This window comes from Sarcophilus harrisii, chromosome 4, assembly GCF_902635505.1.
Source record: "Sarcophilus harrisii chromosome 4, mSarHar1.11, whole genome shotgun sequence".
In the NCBI taxonomy this organism is placed as follows: Eukaryota; Metazoa; Chordata; class Mammalia; order Dasyuromorphia; family Dasyuridae; genus Sarcophilus; species Sarcophilus harrisii.
In genome coordinates this window covers 383935704-383956407 of record NC_045429.1, presented here as the reverse complement: position 1 = coordinate 383956407, position 20704 = coordinate 383935704, and the positions used below count along the sequence as shown (strand labels likewise).

General features: G+C 36.1%; 1 protein-coding gene across 1 annotated transcript in view; it reads left to right on the top strand.

Annotated features, from left to right (window-relative positions):
• Positions 1 to 20704, top strand: part of SMYD3 (SET and MYND domain containing 3) — a 961044-nt gene that overhangs the window by 748344 nt on the left and 191996 nt on the right. Inside the window, exon 8 of the mRNA XM_023502028.2 lies at positions 1810 to 1920. Within this exon, the coding sequence (XP_023357796.1) occupies positions 1810 to 1920 (111 nt within the window). The remainder of the gene's footprint in view (positions 1 to 1809; positions 1921 to 20704) is intronic.

Sequence of the window (20704 nt, the reverse complement as noted above, 5' to 3'; positions counted from 1 at the left end):
ACAATCTATTTTTCCTTCAGTAGTATTTTATTTTTCCAAATACATATAAAGATAGTTTTCAACATTCATTTTTGTAAAACATTGAATTCCATATTTTTTTCTTTCCTTCCCTTACCTTCTCCCCAAATCAGCAAGCAATCTAAGATAGGTTAAATATGTGCAATTCTTTCACATATATTTCCATATTTCTTACATTGTGCAAAAAAAATCAGCTCAAAAGGGGGGAAAAACACAAGAAAGGAAAAAACCCAAGAAAACAAACAACTACAGTTTTTAAAAGAATGAGAATACTATGCTTCAGTCCACATTCAGTCTCCATAGTACTCTCTCTGGATGTGAATAGCATATTCCACCCCAAGTCTATTGGAATTAGCCTGAATCACCTCCTTGTTGAAAAGAACCATATCCATCAGAGTTGATCATCACATAATCTTATTGTTATACAGTGTTCTCTTGGTTCTACATGGACTTAGCATCAGTCCGTCTAAATCTTTCCAGGCTTTTCTGAAATCAGTTTGTTCATCATTTCTTATAGAACAATAATATTCTATTACATTCATATACCATAACTTATTCAGCCATTCCCCAACAGTTGGGCATCTACGCAATTTAAAATTCTTGCCCCTCAAAAGGAGCTGCTACAAGAAGCTTATAATCTAGTGGAAGAGACAATGTATAAAAAATATATACAAAACAAGCTTTATAGAGGATAAATAGGAGATAAAACAGAAGGAAGACACTGGAATTAGAGAAGTTAGGGAAAATTTCCTGTACATGGTGGAATTTTAGTTGAGACTTAAAAGAAGTCAGAGAGATCATTAATCAGAAATGAGGCAGGAGAAAGTTCCAAACATAGGGAACAGCCAGAGAAAATGCTAGTAATTGGATATAGTCTAAGATTAGAAATGTATACAGTGTATTCATGTATATATGTATATATTTTGACACTTCTGGACAAGATGGTTCCTCAAATTTCTGTGAGTTTATTATTTTAGTAAATCATAAATCAAAAAACAAGTAAACATGAATATTTTTTTAAGAAATCTAGTTCTGATAGATAAAGTAATAAGACTTTCTAAATCATCATCATCATTATCATATTCTGTTGAATGTACGCACATGTACATTTGCCTGCACATATGACCATATAGGTACATTTGCTACATACGCACATAAAGATGCTTACATAAATATGCACATATGCAAATATGCACAATGCAAATATAGATGGTCATCATTATTCTATACTGTACATGTACAATACATGTGTGCCTGCATATATACAAATATGTATATATAGATGTATAAATATACATATATATATACACGTGCAGCCAGTGTAAAATTCTGGGACTAGCAAGTAGACTAATTTGACCAGACATTGAATGCATGAAGTGGATTAACATGAAAAAATCTTGGAAAAGTAGGCTTTTTAAGTGCCAAGTTAGAGAGTTTTTATTTTGTCCGAGAGACAATAAGGTGCTACTGAAATTTCTTGGTCTAGAGAGTCAAATGGTCTGGCCTTTACTTTAGGAAGATCATTGGGGCAGCTGGGTAGAGGATGGTCCGGAAGGGGTAGAGCCTGAAAGCTAGAAGCCTCATTAGGAAGATAACTAGTCAGAACATAATAAATGAATCATCCGTTCCACTTTGTCTTTTCAAAGGTCACCAGATAACCCCTTTCCACTTGGTTCAGGGATGGTCCAACTTCAGATCCATGCAGCTTGTGGAACATGTTACTTAGCAGATGTGGGACAAAATCACCCAGCCTTATGATCTCTTTTCTTTTTCCCTTTTGCTTACACACAGCTTACCATCTGCTATCTTGATGTACTGATGCCCACTGCAGAGAGGCAGAAACAGCTGAAAGAACAGTACTGCTTTGATTGTGACTGTCCCCTATGCAAAACCCAGTCCAAGGTATGTTGTTCTGGGCAGTGAGGGAACACTTTCCTGGACACTTCCCCCTTGGGGTAGGATTCAAGGCTTGGAGTTTGGAAAGTCTTCTCCTTTTCTCTGACAATTACTATCTGTGTGACCATGGGTGGAGACATAACCTTTAGAACTCTAGTTTCCTCATCTGTAAAATGGGGGTGATAATGTCTGTCATACTTACCCAACGGGATTATTGTGAGGCTTAAATGATATCACATATATCAAGTGCTTTATACCTAAAGCACTATATAGATGTCAGTTTTGTTAAAGCTTTGTACTATAAGAATCTAGAAAGAAATCACTCTGATGAGTAAGCCAGACATGAATAAAGAGAAGCAGTTTGCTTCCTTTCTTCTAAGTTCCTTTTCTTAAATTCATATCACCTTCCACCAAGAAAGAACTGTGTCATCCTTTCTACCTAGCACAGTTCCTTGTACATAATAATTAGCATAAGCTGCAATGACATAATGCTTTAAATTTTAAAAATCAATTTCCTTGAAACGTGCCAATAAGATAGGTAACACAAGTTATTATCCCCATTTTAAGGATGGAGAAATTGGGACTCAGACATTATGAGTTTTTTTTTTTTTTTTTTTTTTTTTTTTTTTTTTTTTTTTTTTTTTTTTTTTTTAAGCACCAGAGCCAGGATTTGAAGCCCAGAGCTACTACATAATGCAAACTCTCATTATATATTTGGATTTTAATGACAATCATGAATAATACATGTCAGGTCTACAGACGAGGATGTTACTTTGAGAAGGAGCAAATATTTTCTTCCTTCCTTCCTTCCTTTCTTCCTTCCTTTCTTCATTCATTCCTTTTCCTTGGCATTCTAAACAAAAAAAAAATTGTTCTCTCTAAATAATGATTAGTTGGTTGGGTAGTTGGTCAGTGGATTTCCTCATGATGAATCTAGTTTATATACCCGAATGTTGTCTGCTTTAAATTGTTTTCCTTTAGAAGAGATAGCAAATAGTTTAGATATCAGTTGTGGAAGTTGCTGGTTGCCATGAACCTGCTCAGCCAGGAAGAGTTTGAGGAAAGGATCTCCTCTCTCTGTCTCGATGTCTGTCTCTTTGTCTCGCCGAATGTCTTTCTCTCTGTCTGTCTCTGTCTCTCTCCCCATTCTCTCTCTGTCTCTCCCCCCTTCTCTCCTCTGTCTCTCCTCTTCTTGTCTCTCTCTGTCTCTCTCTCTCTTTCTTTCTTTGTGTGTTTCTTTGTCTCTGTCTCTCTCCCTTCCTCTCTCTCTCCCTTCCTCCCTCCTTCCTCCTCTCTTTCCCCCCTTTCTGTCTCTCTCTCCCCCTTCTCTTTTTTCTCCCTCCCTCTCTCTTTTTCCCTCTTCCCTTCCTTCCTCCCCCACCTCTCTCCTTTCTTTCTGTCTGTCTGTCTGTCTCCCTCTCCCTCCCTTCTCTTCCTTCTCTCTTTTTTCCTCCCTTCTCTGTCTCCATCACCCTCCCTTTCTTCTCAATTTATGCTTATCTCAGTTTCACTTTCACACAAATCAAGCCTTCTGGGAGCAGCCTCCCGCAAGCCCGCCGTGCCTGTGACTAAGAAAATAGCAATGGCATTGCTCAGTCTGCAAACCTAACCATAGAGAGTCATTGCGAATGTCACCACTTCATTATTCCTTCTTGACCTCCGCACACCCTGCCTTGGCCACAGAGGGAAGAAACTGTTTAGACCCCACTAAGAGGACTCCAGTTTGAATGCATTGAAAGCAATTTGGGGGACATTACATTATGTGGATTATGTCTGCCTTGCATCAAAATGGGATTGAAAATAAAATACTCTTCAAACAGTGGAGCCAGCTTTCATTCTCAGTGGCTTCAGGCCGAGGGGTCAGTTGCAGTCAGCAGCTGTCTTGTCCATTCAATTTACTGTCCCCTTTTCATTTCTACCTTTTGCTCCTGGGGAGAGCCGTACAGGCAGGAACATCTGGCAGTGCTTTTAATAAAGATAACACTTTACTAGTGGGAATACTTTTAACTTCCAAAGGTGTGTTCATGACTGTCATCTCATCTGAGGAACTGATGGGTGGGTGGGATGTATATTTGTACTGAGTGTTTTTCTGAGACTGGGTTTCTTATCAGAACCCAACTATGTTCTGTCTTAGAACAGTAGAAAGATCCCCATGTTTGGAATTGGAGACCTATTATTTGAATGCTGGCCCCCACTGTTGTCTCCATTACATTTTCTGAGTCTCAGCTTTTTATCTTTAAATGAGGAGGTTCATCGATCTGTAATTTCTTCAAGGTCTATGTCAGTTGGGTAGAAGGTGGTGCAGTGGATAGATTACTGCCCCCAGAGTTAGGAGTTCAAATTTGACCTCAGACACTTATTATCTGTATGAACCTGTGCAAGTCACAACCCAGTTTGCTCCAGTTTCCCCAACTGCAAAATGTGCTGGAGAAGGAAACGCAAATCACTCCAGTGTCTTTGCCAAGAAAACCTTAGATGGGTCATGGAGATTCAGACATGACCAATACTGCCCAACAATTATGTCTTATTCTTTTTTTTTTTTTTTAATTTAATAGCCTTTTATTTACAGGTATATGCATGGGTAACTTTACAGCATTAACAATTGCCAAACCTCTTGTTCCAATTTTTCACCTCTTACCCCCCCCACCCCCTCCCCTAGATGGCAGGATGAATTATGTCTTATTCTTAATAAACTGATAATCAGGTTGATTTATAGGGTTGAAATAATCATTTTAAGAATTGTTTTGCTTTGGACTTTTGTTTTTATATCATTGTCATTTTTGAGTAAACCGTCTCTCTTCTGCCCTTCCTATGAACTTTCTCTTGTACCTATAAATAAATAAAAGGTTAAGCAAAATCACTTGAATCTGATAATATTCACTAACATTTATTAATTAAGCATTTTTGTATAGGCCGAAAACTGTTCTAAGCCTGTATGTAGCATGCTGTTATTCATTGACATTGTGTCATCCCCTCATTCTCTCTTCTAAAAGGAGGAAGTGGCTTCCTCATCTCTCTTAGAAGTCCAGGAATGGTTATTATAATTATTCACCATTGAGCTTCATTCTTGGATTCTTTTAACCTATATTACTATAATCATTGTGTATGTCCTTTTCCTGTCTGCTTGTTTCATTCTGCATTAGGTCATATAATCATCTCAAGTTCCTCTGGATCATTCCATGACATTCCTGTTTATTTAGTTTAGTTTATTTAATTTAGTTTATTCAGCTGTTCCTCAATTGACAGATACTACTTTGTTTCTAATTTTTTGTGGTTATAAGTACTACTATGAATATTGTGGTATAAATGGGGCCTTTCTGCCTTTGACCTCTTTGTGGAGGGGGTAGAGGGGTGTCCAGTAATGAGATATGAGAGTCAAAGCAGTGAACAATTAGTCATTTTTCTTACATGATTTCACGTGGCCCATGTTGACAAAGGCCACTGGAGTAATGATCAGGAGATCTGGGTTATAGTGCTAATTCTGAACTCTGCTTACTAGCACTGTGGGAAAATTATATAACTTTTGGTACTCTTTCCCCTTCGTCCATAAAGTAGAGGGAAAAAATTTTGTCCTCTTCATGTCACAGTGTTTTTGTGAGGATCAAATGTACTTATAGATTTTTGTGTATTTAGAGAAATGTAAAGTGCTAAGTAAAATTCAAGATGCCAATATTTTATTATCATCATATATAATGATAATGATAATAAGATTGTTGGCAGATATACACTTTCTTGCTTGTGGTAGGACTCACAGGATTTAGAAGTTTAAGGAACCTTAAAGATTATCCAGTCCTACCTCATTTTACATATGAGGAAACCGAGGCTCATAAGGGTTAAATAGATTACTATGGAAATAAGTAGCAGAGCCAGAATTAAACCCAGTTCTGTTGCCAAGCCAAGTGCCATTTCTAATATACCATACAGTTTTCTTTATTAATACAAACACACTGCGGCCATCAAAATTTACTTTGAAATTTTTCATTTGTTTTTGTTCATCAAATTGCAAATTCCAAGGATGACTGGTCAGCATCAGTTTTTGGGAAATGGTTTTAAGCATCCTCCTCCCTATCCCACCTCATCTAACCCCTAATTAGCCCCCAAATTGACCTCCATTAATGACGGAAAGCTGGTGAGCAGAGCAGTTCATTTTGCAGGGTTTAATGCTTTGTCTTTTTTTCCCCCCTCAAATTCAGTGTGTTCTGAAATGTGATTTTTGTGTCATACTTTGTTTAGCTTATAAGCAAATCCCCAGTTTCTTTTCTCATTCTGAAAGTAAAGGAAGAAGCTGCAAAGCCCCTGGATCCCATACCGTGGAAAGATAAATAGATAATATATTCATTCATTCAACAAACATATTTACTTCTGTGTTTAAGGCACTGTTCTGGGAATACAAAGTCAAAAATAAGAGTCACAGCCCTCATAGAACTTACCTGTATTAAGCAGCTAGGTACAAGAGAGTGTTGTACCTGGAGCCAAGAATACTTGTGTTTAAATTTAGCCTCAGCTTCTTACTAATTGTATGAACCTTGGTCAGTCCCTTAACCTTGCTCAGCCTCAGGTTCCTTCTTGGTAAAATGGGGATTTGCCAAATGCTATTGATGATGATGATGATGATGGTGGTGGTGAAAAAACAATTTATATAAGAATAAATAAATATAAAATGTCACACAGCAAAAAGAGATCTAGCTTTGGAGTCAGAGGATTAAAGTTCAAATCCTGATTCTGTCACTGTTTGTGATGTAAGGGTATTACTTAATAGAATCAATAATTTCTAAGATTTGTTCTGGTTTCAAATATACAGTCCAAAATGCTAGGACACGGTTGATCTTCCAATCCTCCTACTGTGGATCCTATGAAATTCATAGAAATTTCAGAAGTCGGGGGGGATACTAACCATGGGAATGAGCACATAGTGGCTTTTGGAAGAGATGGACCTAAACCCTTCAAAGAAGGGAGGAAGTTTTTGAGTCTGAGTTGAGGAGGAAGGGCATCCAGGCATGGGGGAAGTAACTTGTATAAAAGCCTGGAGATGATAAATGGAAGGTCATATGTGGGGAACAACAAACAAAAAAAAAAACCTGTGGCTGGAGTCAAAACCTTCCATGATTTCTGATGCCAACAAGAAGAGAGATGAGTGTTTATTTCACTGCACTGATTAATTGTTGTCCTGACCCAGGAACCTGACTTAATTTTAAGTGACATTCCTGGCAGGTCAGTGAAGGTGATAGTCTGTCCAGAGCATATTTGGAAGAGGTGAATTGAACATATGAAAGACAAAGGAAAAAATTTGAACCTCCCATAACTACACTGTTTTCCCTCGCCTATGCTGGGTTTTGCATATTAACATATGTGCCAGAAATTGTTGAGCTTCTCTGGGGACTCTTGTGCAGTTTCTATTCTAGCAAATAGCTCCTGGCAGTTTTGTGGAACTCAGCACATGGGACCTTCGTAGATTTATCACATATCGAGGGACTGCAGATGTAGAAAGTACTCAACAGGTTCTTAAATGAAGGAAGGAATGGTTCGGATTATATTATTGTAGGGCTGGCTTATTTTTTTTACCTTTAATTAGGAATATGAAATTATTTATTTTCTTGAGCTAAAAGTTGGGTTAATATGGTACAGAGGAGAGACTTTGGGATATAGCAAAAAGGTCACAGTGGACCTTAATGACAGCTTTTGTTATTAATAAGGAAGATGGTACTTCCCTTGCCACAAACTTATAACTTGGATAGTTTAGATATCATCATCCTCCCGTTATATATGAGAAATTGAAAGTCGTATAGATTGATTTGCTCAAATTCATGCAGCTAATTTGGGCCAAAAAGCTGGCATAAGACCGAAGAAATTTGTGCCACAGGCAATATCATTTTGAAATCAAGGATGTTTTTCAGGATGTCTCAAAAAGAGGAAGATTTTTTTTTTTTTTATGAGAGAAGAGATCGTCAGGAAAGATGATTAAGAAGATCATGGCAACAAATGGTCCATGTAGCTATTTTCTCACCTAGTAGAAAATGGTCTTTATGGGAATGATTCATAGATCTGTCTATGGCTCTGTGCTGTTAAAATGTGATTTTCAATGACTTTGATGAAAGAACATATAACATGATTATCAAATTGCAGGTGACAGGGAGCTAAGAGAGGATAGATAGGGATGTGGCAGTAAATATTTAAACACCAGTTCTAGCAGGGGATGGGGAGGAGCGATAGTAATGTACTTGTGTCATACTTAAATCTTCATTATTAACATTTAATGTTTTCATTAATAGTTTTAACTTTAGTGTTTTCTTATTAATGAAATTTAATAATTATTCACACATTTTCACAAATTTCTGAATAATAACTATATTAATAGTCAAAATTTATATAATGCCTATATCCCACTTATTGTCCTAAATACTTTATAAAAAATTATCTCATTTGATCCTCACAATAAGCCTGGGAGGTAAGTGCTATTTTATCTTCATTTCATAGATAAAGAAACTGAGGCAATGAGAAGGTGAGTCACTTGCCCAAGATTAAAAAGCTAATGTCTATGTTTTCAATTTGAAGTTATCATCTTGTGATTCTGGATCTAGCATTCTATCTGAGCTACTGTGCCATTTGTCTACCTCTAGAATTTCTTAAGTCTAGATCATCAATAATACAATAAATCAAATTCTGATTTGTAGCATTTGCTGATTTCTGAAGTGTAAAGGCTCACACAGAAAATTTAACAATCAGCTCTCAAGAACTGGTACTGGCCAGTCCCAACATAACACTGGGGATTGGCAATATGGTGGGGAACAGATATAAGTACCCCAAATAGCACAACAGGCTAGAATGACAGACTAACTCAAATGAGATCAAACCTAATAATGAATACTTTTTATCTTCTTCTCTTTGAACCTATGGAATTGTTGTTATTTATTCTTGAAATCCATTAGCCTGTGAGCTTCTTCAAGGCAGGAGCGAGCTTACCTTTCTTTGTATCCCCCGTGCTTTGTGCAATGACTGGCCCATAGTAGCACGTGCTCAATAAATGCATATTGATTGATTGATAAGAATTGACAAGTCAAATTGACAAGTAAATTTTAAAAAATTAACTAGAAAAAATTTCTTGTGAAAAAGATTTATGGGTTTTAGTGGAACACAAACTCGGCATGAGCAGTCATGTGACATGGCATCCAAATAAGTCAATACAATCTTAAGGGAAAGAATATGGAATTTAGAGGTAGAGAACTTGAGTTCCAATCCAGACTTGTTATTAGCTACAGGTTGGGAAAGGCATTTAATTTCTGAATTTCCTATTCTACAAATTCTGGGAACTAAACTAGAGGACTTCCATTTTCCAGCTCTAAATTTATATTCCTATGATGTTGGATATTTTCCTCTGCACATAATAATATACAACAGAGGTATCAAACATGTGACCTTTCTGCTGCATTGCTTCTTTGCATGGCCATTAAACTTTAAAAAGTTTATTTAAAGGAAATAGGGATGTTTTATCTTGAGAAGATGTGATAGGGACATTTCATCTTGAGAGTGAGCCAGCTCCTACTAGCTCTCCACCTGATGGTTAAATTTTAGGTGAGAGCATTTATACTTCAGAAATTGGTAAACTACAAATCAGGGCTTGAAATATTTTTATAGTCTTGAGTAACAAAAAGTGAGAAAAAAATTAATAACGTAAACCAAATTTGAAAGTGTATCCTGCATATATTTTTTTTTTGGGGGGGGGAGCCAGTTATTAAACATTTACCAACATACTCTTGGATAGGGGAAATATGTTAGCTTTCTTCAAATATTTTTAGGTTTTAATTAGAAAGGGGGAGTTTGATTTGTCTTATTTAGTAGCATCAAGGGCAGCACTTAGAAGCAGTATGTGGAAATTAGAGAGATTTGGTTAGTAAAAGGAAAACTTTCCTAATATTAACACTGTGCAATGATAGTTTGCATTTTCTAGCAGAAGCAAGGAAACCATGGATCAAAGAGGTAGTGGGGTAGCAGATTCCTACTTTAGAAAAGGGTTGGAAGAGATGAACTATTCAGTGATTTCATAAAGAAAGGGCCATGAGGTCAATGTCTTTACTGTCATCTGTTTCCTATTCTTTGGAGGTGACAGCTTATTTCTAAGGTTTGCATTGATGCCCCTCAAACCACATTCAGGGCCTTCTCATTTTTAGTCTTTCATCTAATTTGGTTTTGATTTTGACCTTTGCTCAAATAGTGATCTGACTCCCCAGACACAGCTGATTCTTCATAAACAGCTGTGACTATAGCCTCTCTTCCCTTGCTTCTAAGGTAAACTTCACTCAATTTCTTATAATGTTGTTTGAGGTGCCCTTCTACCCAGGACCTTCCAACTTTCTAAGATAAAGTATTGATGGTGAATCTTTCTGAGGTTTCTATTGACCATTTCCATTTTTTGCTCCTTCAAGCATTTTTGTAAATATTGTAGGATTAATCAAGAAATACCTGATTAATTGATTCCTCTCTGTCCAATTGATGAAATTATAGAAGACTATTAATAGAAATCTAAGAGTGTGAACCTTTCAGGCCTTTTGTATATGAATATGTCAGAAAAGGCATGTGCGTTCTGGGAAAAAAAGATCTGTCCCTTTCCTTCTCAACCATTGATGTGGGGCAACTGGAGGAAATGAAAGTTAAAGATTTGAGAAGCTAGTTTCAAAATCCATTGAGAAGAGAGTCACCTGTGAGGAAAAGCTCAAATCTTGGGGAATTCCCTTGGGAAAATACAGCAATGTGGGGATAGAAAGTGGCTTGCTCTTCAGAGGATGCAGATTCTCTTGCAGAGAAGGTTGCAATAAAGATTGGAAAGGAAATTTCCTTCCCTTGAAATCTTAGAGCACTTTATTGGCTTCTCTTGTGGAAATATATATATATATATATATATATATATATATATATATATATATATACATACACATATATACACATATATATATATATATATATACATATATATACTCTCTATTTGTATGTATAAATAACTTTTTAACTAGATTATAAATTCCTTGAGGACATGGACCCAAGTTTTGTTTTGTTTTGTTTTGTTTTGTTTTGTTTTGTTTTGTTTTGTTTTGTATTACTATCCACTAGAGGTGGGCACTTGCTTTAATGGTTATATTTAAATGATTTCTAGGTAGCATATCCTTGTTTTTGAAGATCTGTTTTTTAATATTGATATCTTTTGTTTGTACATCATAATAATTTCTAATATATCTCTCTTTCTCCCAATTAGCCATCTAGGGGAGGGCTAACAGAGAATAGAGAGACTCTCCACAAAAGCAGTACCACATAAGTAGCCAAGAGAAGTATGGCAAATTAAAAAGAGCTCTTACTTTAGCATTAGATGACCTGTCACTGTTGTTTCTTTACCTCTCTAACTTTGGCCAAATCATTTAATTTCTCAGTTTTCTCATCTGTAAAATGAGGGGAGGTTATAATAGGCTTTAAAGTATTTTGAGCTCTAAATCTATGATTGGGATTTTATGGTTGTCATAATTGAAATTTTACAAAACGATAAACCAAGGCACATTTCTTAAATCAAGATAACATTTATTAACAGTGATATGTATGATCAATAAACAAGTAAATGGCTTGCTTCCCTTTATGCCGGAAACTGAGCAAAAAGATAACGCCTCTTTTTTAGGTTTTTGTGGAGTACAGAACAAAGAACAGAACAGGATAGGTAATATGGGATTGAAGGCAACATAATTGGTTACAGAGCTGAAGGCCAGGGAACAATAGGATTGATTGGAAGTATGGTAATAAGGGTCTAGCAGTGTTCTCTTTTTTCCCCTACTGAGACTAAGTGCTCCTTGTTTGAATTCACCTCAAGGTAGTGACCTAGACGTTTTGGACTGCAAACCAGACATTTAAAAAAATTTTTATTAAAGCTTTTTATTTTTCAAAACATATGCGTGGACATTTTTTTAAATATTAGCCCTTGAAAAACCTTGTGTTTCGATTTTCCTTTCCTTTCCCCATGCCCTCCCCTAGATGGCAAGTAGTCTAATATATGTTAAACATGGTAGAAATATATGTTAAATCCAATATATGCATACATATTTATACAATTATCAGGCTGCATAAGAAAAATCAAATCAAGCCAATTAAAAAAAAAAGCAGCAGAATAAAATGCAAGCAAGCCACCGAAAGAGTGAAAATGTTATATTGTGGTCCACACACTCAGCTCCCCTGGTTTTCTCTCTCTGGGTGTAGATGGCTCACTTCATCACTGAACAATTGGAATTGGTTTGAATCATCTCATTGTTGAAGAGAGCTATGTCCATAAGAATTGATCATCTTATAGTCTTGTTGCTGTATACAATGATCTCCTGCTTGTGCTCATTTCACTTAGCATTAGTGCATGTAAGTCTCTCCAGCCTCTCTGAAATCATCCTGCTGATCGTTTCTGACAGAACAATAATATTCCATAACATTCATATACTTATGTACTTATTCAGCCATTCATAACTTATTCAGCCATTCACCAACTAATGGGCATCCATTCAATTTCCAGTTTTTTGCCACTACCAGAAGGGCTGCCACAAACATTTCTGCACATGTGAGTGCTTTTCCCTCCTTTAAGATCTCTGAGATATAAGCTCAGTAGTAACACTACTGAATCAAAGGGTATGCACAGTTTGATAACTTTTTGAGCATAGTTCCAAATTGCTCTCCAGAATGCAAATCAGACGTCTTTGAAAGATAGCTTAGTAGTGTGATGATACTACCCCAGTGTTCACCTATATCTCCAAGGTCAGCTAATTCCTTAATGCAAGAATAGATCAATGATTAGCTGGAGAAGTGATTTCTAAACTTAACCCTTTATAGACCAGCTGAATTCTGAACCAAATTCAGAAACAGAATACCCTGACTTAAGCAGTTGTGAGACAAAACCATTTAATTGTAAATAGGATCAATAAATTATACAAGATCATTCTCATGGTTAACTAAGTTTCAGGGCTCTCCAGATGGAAAATACATAAACATACTACCCGACCTATGAGGTGAAGAGAGAAAAATACATTTTTTTCATCTCCAAGTCTTTTTTTTTTTTTTTAGAAGTTTCTTTATTTTAAGTCTATAAACGAAAGCTTCTTAAATTGTGAGTCACAACCCCACATGGGGTCAATTAACTGAATGTGGAGGTCACAAAAAAAGATTTCAAATAATGGGACAAGATTTAATTCTTTACTTACAATTAAACAAGCACATCCCTCTCATTAGTGTGCAATTTTTTTTTGCCTTTAATAAATGGTAAAGATATATGTATACCAAAGAATTGTTTTAAAATAATTCTTTATGATTTATTATCAGTAAATGTTTATAAGATAATAAGCCAGAAAGGACCTTATAAATCATTCCCTCCCCATAATTTTAGGGAAACTGAGGCCCATAAGAATTAAGTAACTTCAGGACACTCACATAGGTAGTCAAGTCTTCTAACTCTAAATCCAGCAATACTTCTTCTGTTTAGTGGAGTCCTAACTAATGATATTTTCCCTTAAGTTTCTGTGTCTAAAACTTTTCTTGTACCTGAAAAATCCATTTTCCTTGATTTCATCAACAAGAAATATTTATTAAGTGACTCCATCTGCTGGAAACACTGTTTGCACCTGGTGTAAGGTTTCAGGATTCAGGATCCTGGGACCTTAGGCGTGATCATTAGCTGTTTGTGCATCTATGTAGTTGACATTAATAAGCAACGGCAGGTTTTTCTCTACAGCCAAAAAGAAAGAAGGCTTTGGAAGGTATTTATTGAGACAACCTATGTACTATGGTTAGATGCTTATTAGCCAGGGAAATTGTATGGTTGAGATTAACAGACATGATGTGGGTTCATTATGGATGAAAAATTCCATCAGTTCCAGGAAATATATATATTTTGCTTACCTCATTGTACAGTAGATTTTGAGAAAGGGATATGTATACTCTTTTTCTGTCATTTTTTTTCTTCATAATGTCTATGAATTCTCCTCCTCCCTTTTATTCCCATTTGCACAAACCTCACTTAGGCTATTATTACTTTATTACATTATTGCAATTGATTTGTAATTGGGTTCTTGGACAATAAAAACAGCCCACTGCAAATCTACCCTGCATATCACTACGAGATGAATCTTCTGCGAATAATTTTTTCATTGTTTCTTCTCTGCTCTGACATTTTTAATGACACCTCTGCTAAGTGATGAAGGGCAAACTTCACAACCTGGAGTTCAAAGCCCCTGGCTGCTGCCTCACACTCAGAACGCAGCCAAAGGTGAGCAGATGGAAACCTCCACAGCTGTGTCTCATTTGGAAGATGGGCAAAAAGACCCCAATGGGAGGAGACCCACATACTTTGGCCCAAAAGGCCACAGATATTATTCTCTACTCCCAGGGACTGAAAAAATTACAGAACTCAGAATTTTCCTTACATGTTTCCTGTCCAGAATCCAGCTTTGCTGACCCTTAATTCTGCCTCAAATTTTGCTTGTTGTCTGCCTTAGCCTTACTTTTTCCTTTTTTGTGTTTTTTTTTTGTCTCTGACATTTCTCTAACTTCAGCTCATTTACAACATGAAGCTCAACTTGTTCTACCTTGATATTGACCTCTATTTCTTGCCTTGTTTTCATTTCTATATTCCCCATCCCCTTTGGTAAGACAGGAAGAAGCTATGTGACTATAAACAAGTGATTTCAACCCTCTTCTTCAGCTGCCTTACACATAAAATAAGAGAATGGGATTAGCATAGGGTTTTCAGTTTTTTATATATCATGGATCTCTTTGGCAATGTGGCAAAGCCTATGGACAGCTAATATTTTGAGTTTTTTTTAATAATTGAAGGGAATGCTAAATTTATTAGAAATGAGTGAAAATTAAAATGTAATTTCTTCTCCCTCCCTACTTTGAAGTTTGCAGAATTCCTGAAATCTTTCTACAGACTCTATCTGTATACCAAAAGTTAATCCCTAGAATAGATGGTCTCTAATAATCCTAAAACTCATTAAAACTTCTGTCTTATGGGAAAGAAAGTGATATTTGGTGTCAGAAGATCTGAGTTTGAGTTTTAACAATATTATATTCTGTCCATGTGAGGTTGGATAATTCACATCTTCTCTAGGTGTTATCTATAAAATAAGGTTATTGGACTATATGGCCTAGAATGTTCCTTTTAATCGGCTACTTACTAGTCAAACCTGACTAGGGAAAGGCCTGAGATAATATTTATCATAACCATATCATGTTAGCCATTGCTCTCCAGATGGCTTATGGTAGATTAATGCACTTCAATTGATATCCAGTGTTAGGAGAGGAAGAAGAGAAAAGTGTGCTTCAAATGGAGACTGGTTGCCTAAGTCATAGGGCATGATTTTTTTCATTGTATTCTGTGGAGTAAACAGGCTGTCTTTGATATACTTATTTCTTATTCTCTACTCATTTGGCTGCTTCTGAAGTGGCAACTGGCCTTTCCGCTTTTACTTAGGAAGTATTCTGCTTTTTCCGTTCCTAAAAGTGTCCCTTCTCTTCCTTTTACCTTGGTCAGCATTTTCTATGACTGGTGACTAAGATGTATCACGCTGTTTCTTATAGCAGTTTTCCTATCATTTTATTTTTTGTGATAAAAATCTTGGTTTCTAATAATTGCTGGGGTGGGGCAAGGGGACTATGGTTTGAGTGGATGTGAGGCTTTTACTAATTAGGTTTCTACAGAAAGGCTGACACACTAGGACTTAATGCCTTTGAAAGTTAAATATTGGGGTATTAGTCTTGCAAATAGAAAGGAAAATGAACCCATATTTATAACCACGACATCACTTCAGGTGTGGCTTCTGGAAATGTGTCTTGAATTAAGATTTTGGGTAGATTGGGTAGACAAAAAATTTGATGATTCTGGAAATCAGTTTGCCTCCATATGTCTAGGGCATCTCTTAGCTTAGGTATAGATTGGAGATGTGAATCATGTGGAGATGTCAGTTTCTGATAGGTGTCTAGATCAGAGCTTCTTAAACTTTTTCCACTTGCAGCCCCTTTTCCCCCTAAGAAATTTTTATGCAATCCCAGGTACATAGGTATATAAAATAGATATACAAATCAAATATTTATGGATAATAAATTATAATTTTGTAATGCCCACATTCAATGGCAACCCACAAAAATCTTTGATTTAGGTGACTCAGTGGAGTATTGATATCAAGAAGACCTGAATTTGTCTTCAAACAGTAACTGTGTGACAATGAAAAAATCATTTAATCTCTCTTGAGCTTCAGTTTCCTCATTTATAAAATGGGAATCACAATAGCATCTATCTCAGAGAGTTGTTTGGGGCTGTTGAGTGGAGCAGTGGATAGAATGACAGGCCTAAAGTCAGGAATACTCATCTTCCTGAGTTCAAGTTTGGCCTCAGACCTTTATTAGTCATGTGACCCTAGTTAAGTAACTTAATCCTGTTTGCCTCAGTTTCCTCGTATATAAAATGAGTTGGAGAAGGAAATGGCAAACCATTCTAGTATCTTTGCCAAGGAATTTTCAAATAGGGTCACAAAGCATCAAATATGACCGAAAAACAGCTGAACGTAGGATCCTTGTGTGCATTTTGCATACCTTAAAATATTATTTAAATATTAGTTAGTATCATTATTGTTATTATTGTTACTATTATGCTTAGAAATGCTTCATAACACAAAAATCATTGCTATTTAATTTTTGTTGAATTAATGAGAATATTCATGGGTTCAGAAATCTAGTTCTTAAGGTTATGGGGGGAAAAAATGGGAAAACAGTGATCTGATTTCCTTAAAGATTTCTAATACCAGATGCCCACTGCCAGCTTTTATTTGGGGAGAGGCATTTATCTTTCTCTATCACAAAGCTCTCAGAGGAAGGAAGGCCAAGTCGTTTCATTTTGAAAGTTCTCCCATTCAGTAAACAATTGGGCAAATGGCTCTCTAGGGACTGGAGGAAGGTGGGGGAAAATAATATACTAGATAAGTGGATGTGTTTAGAATTTTTACGAGGCTTCTTTCTCTAAATCCTTTAGAATCACTAAGCCATTTTGATCTGACCTATCTCCTGAGTCTTCTAAGTTATTAGGAACTCTTCACACATATGGGGAAAAGAGACTCTTAGGATCTTTATAGCATAGTGAGAAGGGATTTAAATCCTTCATATCACTAGCCTATCTAGGTAAAAATGATCTAAACTGTTTGATGTGTATAGGAGACTACCCTCTATAGTAAGCTGTATCTTAATTTCATTAAAGAGCTTTGTATTCTTTAATGATTTCATTTTTGAGCTAGGTGTTATCCTGAATAATTATCTTCCACCAATTCCTCTAATATGTTCCTGAAGCACTTCTTGGCCAATAATTGATCAAATCCTTTTCTATCTCCTCCTAATAATGTGTTAGCTCTACCTAAGTAAATTTACACTCTCTAAATTGTGTACAGCAATGCTAATTGGAATGCAACTATGCCATTCCAATACTCTGAATAATTTTAAACCCTTTTAAGGAAGGAGAATCTATGGGTTTTAGAATAATATTAGCAGCTGACCTTTAAATGGAGCTTTTAAGGTTTATATGCCTTACATGCATTATCTCATTTGCTTTTTATACCAGCATTATGAGGCAGGTCATATAGTTATTATAATTTGTATTTTTCAGCTGAAGAAACCAAAATCCTGAAAAGTAACATTTGACAAGGAGGTGGTAAAGAACACCTAGCTCTCCTTAATTAATTCAAGTCATTTGATTCAGATGAACTGTATCCTTAAGTACTGAAAGAACTGAGGGATATGGTTTTTCAGCCATTGTCAGTGATAATTGAAAGATCATAAGAAACACTTTCCCTAATATTGGAGAAGATTAAATGTCCTCATTTCCAAATGAGGAAAGAGAATAGTCTACAGACTGTAGACCAGTAAATTTGATTTTGATTCCTGGAAAAATTCTAGAACATATTAATAAAGAAATGGTGAATATTTAGAAAAGGATTACAAAGAACCTGCATGATTTTGTCAGAGACCATTTCATGACAGACTAATCTTACTTCCTTTTTAGGAAGGGTTGTTAAATTAGTAGATAAGGGGAATGCTAGTTTGCCTAGATTTTAGCAAAACTTTTGATAAAGTATTCTTGGAGAGAAGATGTAAGAATTTAAAATAAAAATAATACAATTAAGCATACTCAAAAGTGGTTGATTAGATAGAGTCACAGAATGATTAGTTGAAGGGGAAGCTAGGACACAGTGGTTACAGTAATGCTCCCTAGAATCATGAAGACCAGAGTTCAAATGCAGCCTCCACTTACTAGCTGTGTGACCTTGGTCCTTTACTCTGATTAACTTGCAAAGGAGATGAGGAGAGGCAGGTCAATTAATAGTTTGATGTAATTATGGCAGGTGGTCATTAATGGAATAACTCAATGTGTTTGGTCTTGTATTGTTAATAATTTTATCAGTGACTTAGATAAAAACATAGATGACAGTTGACAGAAAATGGAAAAGTTAACTAACTGATTGATAAGATAAACAATCTTGACAGGCCAGTGCTGTGTGCTACATCTAAGAAGATGAAATTCAATAAAGATAAATGTAGATTCTTAAATTAGGTATAAGAAATCAGCAAGTAGTTGGCATGGTAGAAGAGCAGTTCTTCAAAATATGAGAGTTTTAGAGGACTGCAAGCTAAATATTGGTGAGCAATGTGATGTGTTATCAGCAAACAAACAAATATGAATAGGGTGTTGGATTGTATTTGGGAGGTCATAACTTCGGGGAATAGGAAGGTGACATTTCGTTTTACTTTCCCCTCATCAGATCTCATCTGGAATATCATGCTTAGCTCTTGCATGTCATCATCTAATAAGAACATAGATAAAAATGGAGACTATCCAGTGAAGGGAAACCAAGGTAGCAAAAGACTCTAAGTCAGTATCACTAAGATCCAGGTGAAGGAAATGGACATGTTTAGCCTTGAGGAAAAAAAAAATCAGAGAGGATCTGATTGCTCTTTTTACACCTTTGAAGAACTATCACATCAGGATGGATTATATTTGTTCAGTTTGGCCCTAAGAACAAAAATCATAAGTAATGGATCGAAATTGCAAAGAGCCAAATTTAAGTTTTATGTCAAGGAAAACTTTTTAATCATTAGAGTTCTCCAAAATTGAATAAACCACCTTGAGAAAAGCTGGATTTCCCCTTGTTGAGAGTCTTCAAATGCATTTGGGGGCATGTTCTAGTGAGCATAAATTGCATTAGGAAGCCACTGAGCTCCTTTCTAACTCGATTCTGAGATTCTTCAGAGACACATTTTTATAATACTGTTAGCATTTTTATGGTACTCTCTGAGATTTTCCCATGAATTGTAATCTCTAGCAAGTCAGGAAGCCCCATAGTAGGCACAGTGACTTAGGAAAGTCCTGAGTCTTACTGACTTGGAGAGAACCACATCAGAGGAATATAGCTTAGTAAAGTAAATAAGCTGAGCTGTTGAATTAACCTATTACAGTTGGTGAAAATAGTTGGGTGGGCGAGGAAGAAATGGAGTAAAAAGAAGAAGGACCTGATAAAATTATTGGAGTATTCTCTTAAAATAGAAATGTCTGCCTGAGGAAAGAGTAGTGGTGGCCACATGAGGCTTCTGGTGATACAATTACTTTAAAGGTTATACTACCTATATCACAATGCTGTTCTGTGGGAAATGCCTTGTAACTTCTAAAGAAAATGAGGGAAGTAGTGGTGTAGTGTCAAGAGGACCAGATTTATAGGCAGGATGACTAGATAAGAGTTCAAGATCTGGCTCAGCTCTTACTCCTTGGCTGGGTGACCCTGAACAAGTTACTTAACTTTTTACAGCCCATAGGGTTAAGGGATTGCACAAGTTCACATGGCTACTAAGTAACTAGATTTTAACTCAGACCAGATTTGAATTTAGGAAGAAGATGAGTCTGACTTAAAGTCCGACATTCTATCCACTGTGTCACCTAGCTGCACTCTCAGCATATAGCTCATCTCTAAATCTGTATTGTTGTTTGTCCTTTGTTCTTGAAAGAGATCATGGTGTCAGGAAAATGATACTTGCATAACATGCAAGTGAATCGGCTTCCGGGGGGGAGAGTTGTGCAAAGCCAGCAGCCTCACTTTGTCCTCCAGAGTCATCTCGGCCAAGTGGAAGTCCCTCCAAATCAGATGCCAAGAAATCTTTCTCCATCCTTCTATTTTGACAGCCTATAGAAGTGAAACAGGTCTGACCTGTATAACAGTGAGAATAGTTTGTCTAAATGGCAGGAATTATTTCTAAAGCTTTTATTTGTAACTGAACTGTCTTGTCTTCAGGAATCAATCAATACATTTTTAAATTAAGTTACTCCTTTCTACCAGGCATCATGATAAGTGCTGAAGAACAAAGACCAAAATTATACATTGTCGTTCCTGAAAAACCCTGCATTCTAATTCCAATAGACTTGGGATGGAAAATGCCATCCAAATCCAGAGAGATTATGGAGACTGAATGCAATTGAAGGATAGTGTTTTCACCATTTTGGGGGATGGTGTTTTTTGTTTGCTTGGTTTTTTTTTTCCTTTCTCGTGATTTTTCTCTTTTTATCTAATTTTTTTTGCACAACATTACAATATGGAAATATATTTAAAAGGATTGCACATGTTTAATCTGTATCAGATTGCTTGCTGTCTTGGGGAGGGAGGATGCAGGCAGATAGGGAGAAAAAATTGGAACACCAAGTTTTGCAAAAATTAACGTTTAAAAATGAATGTATTTGCATTTGGAAAAATAAAAT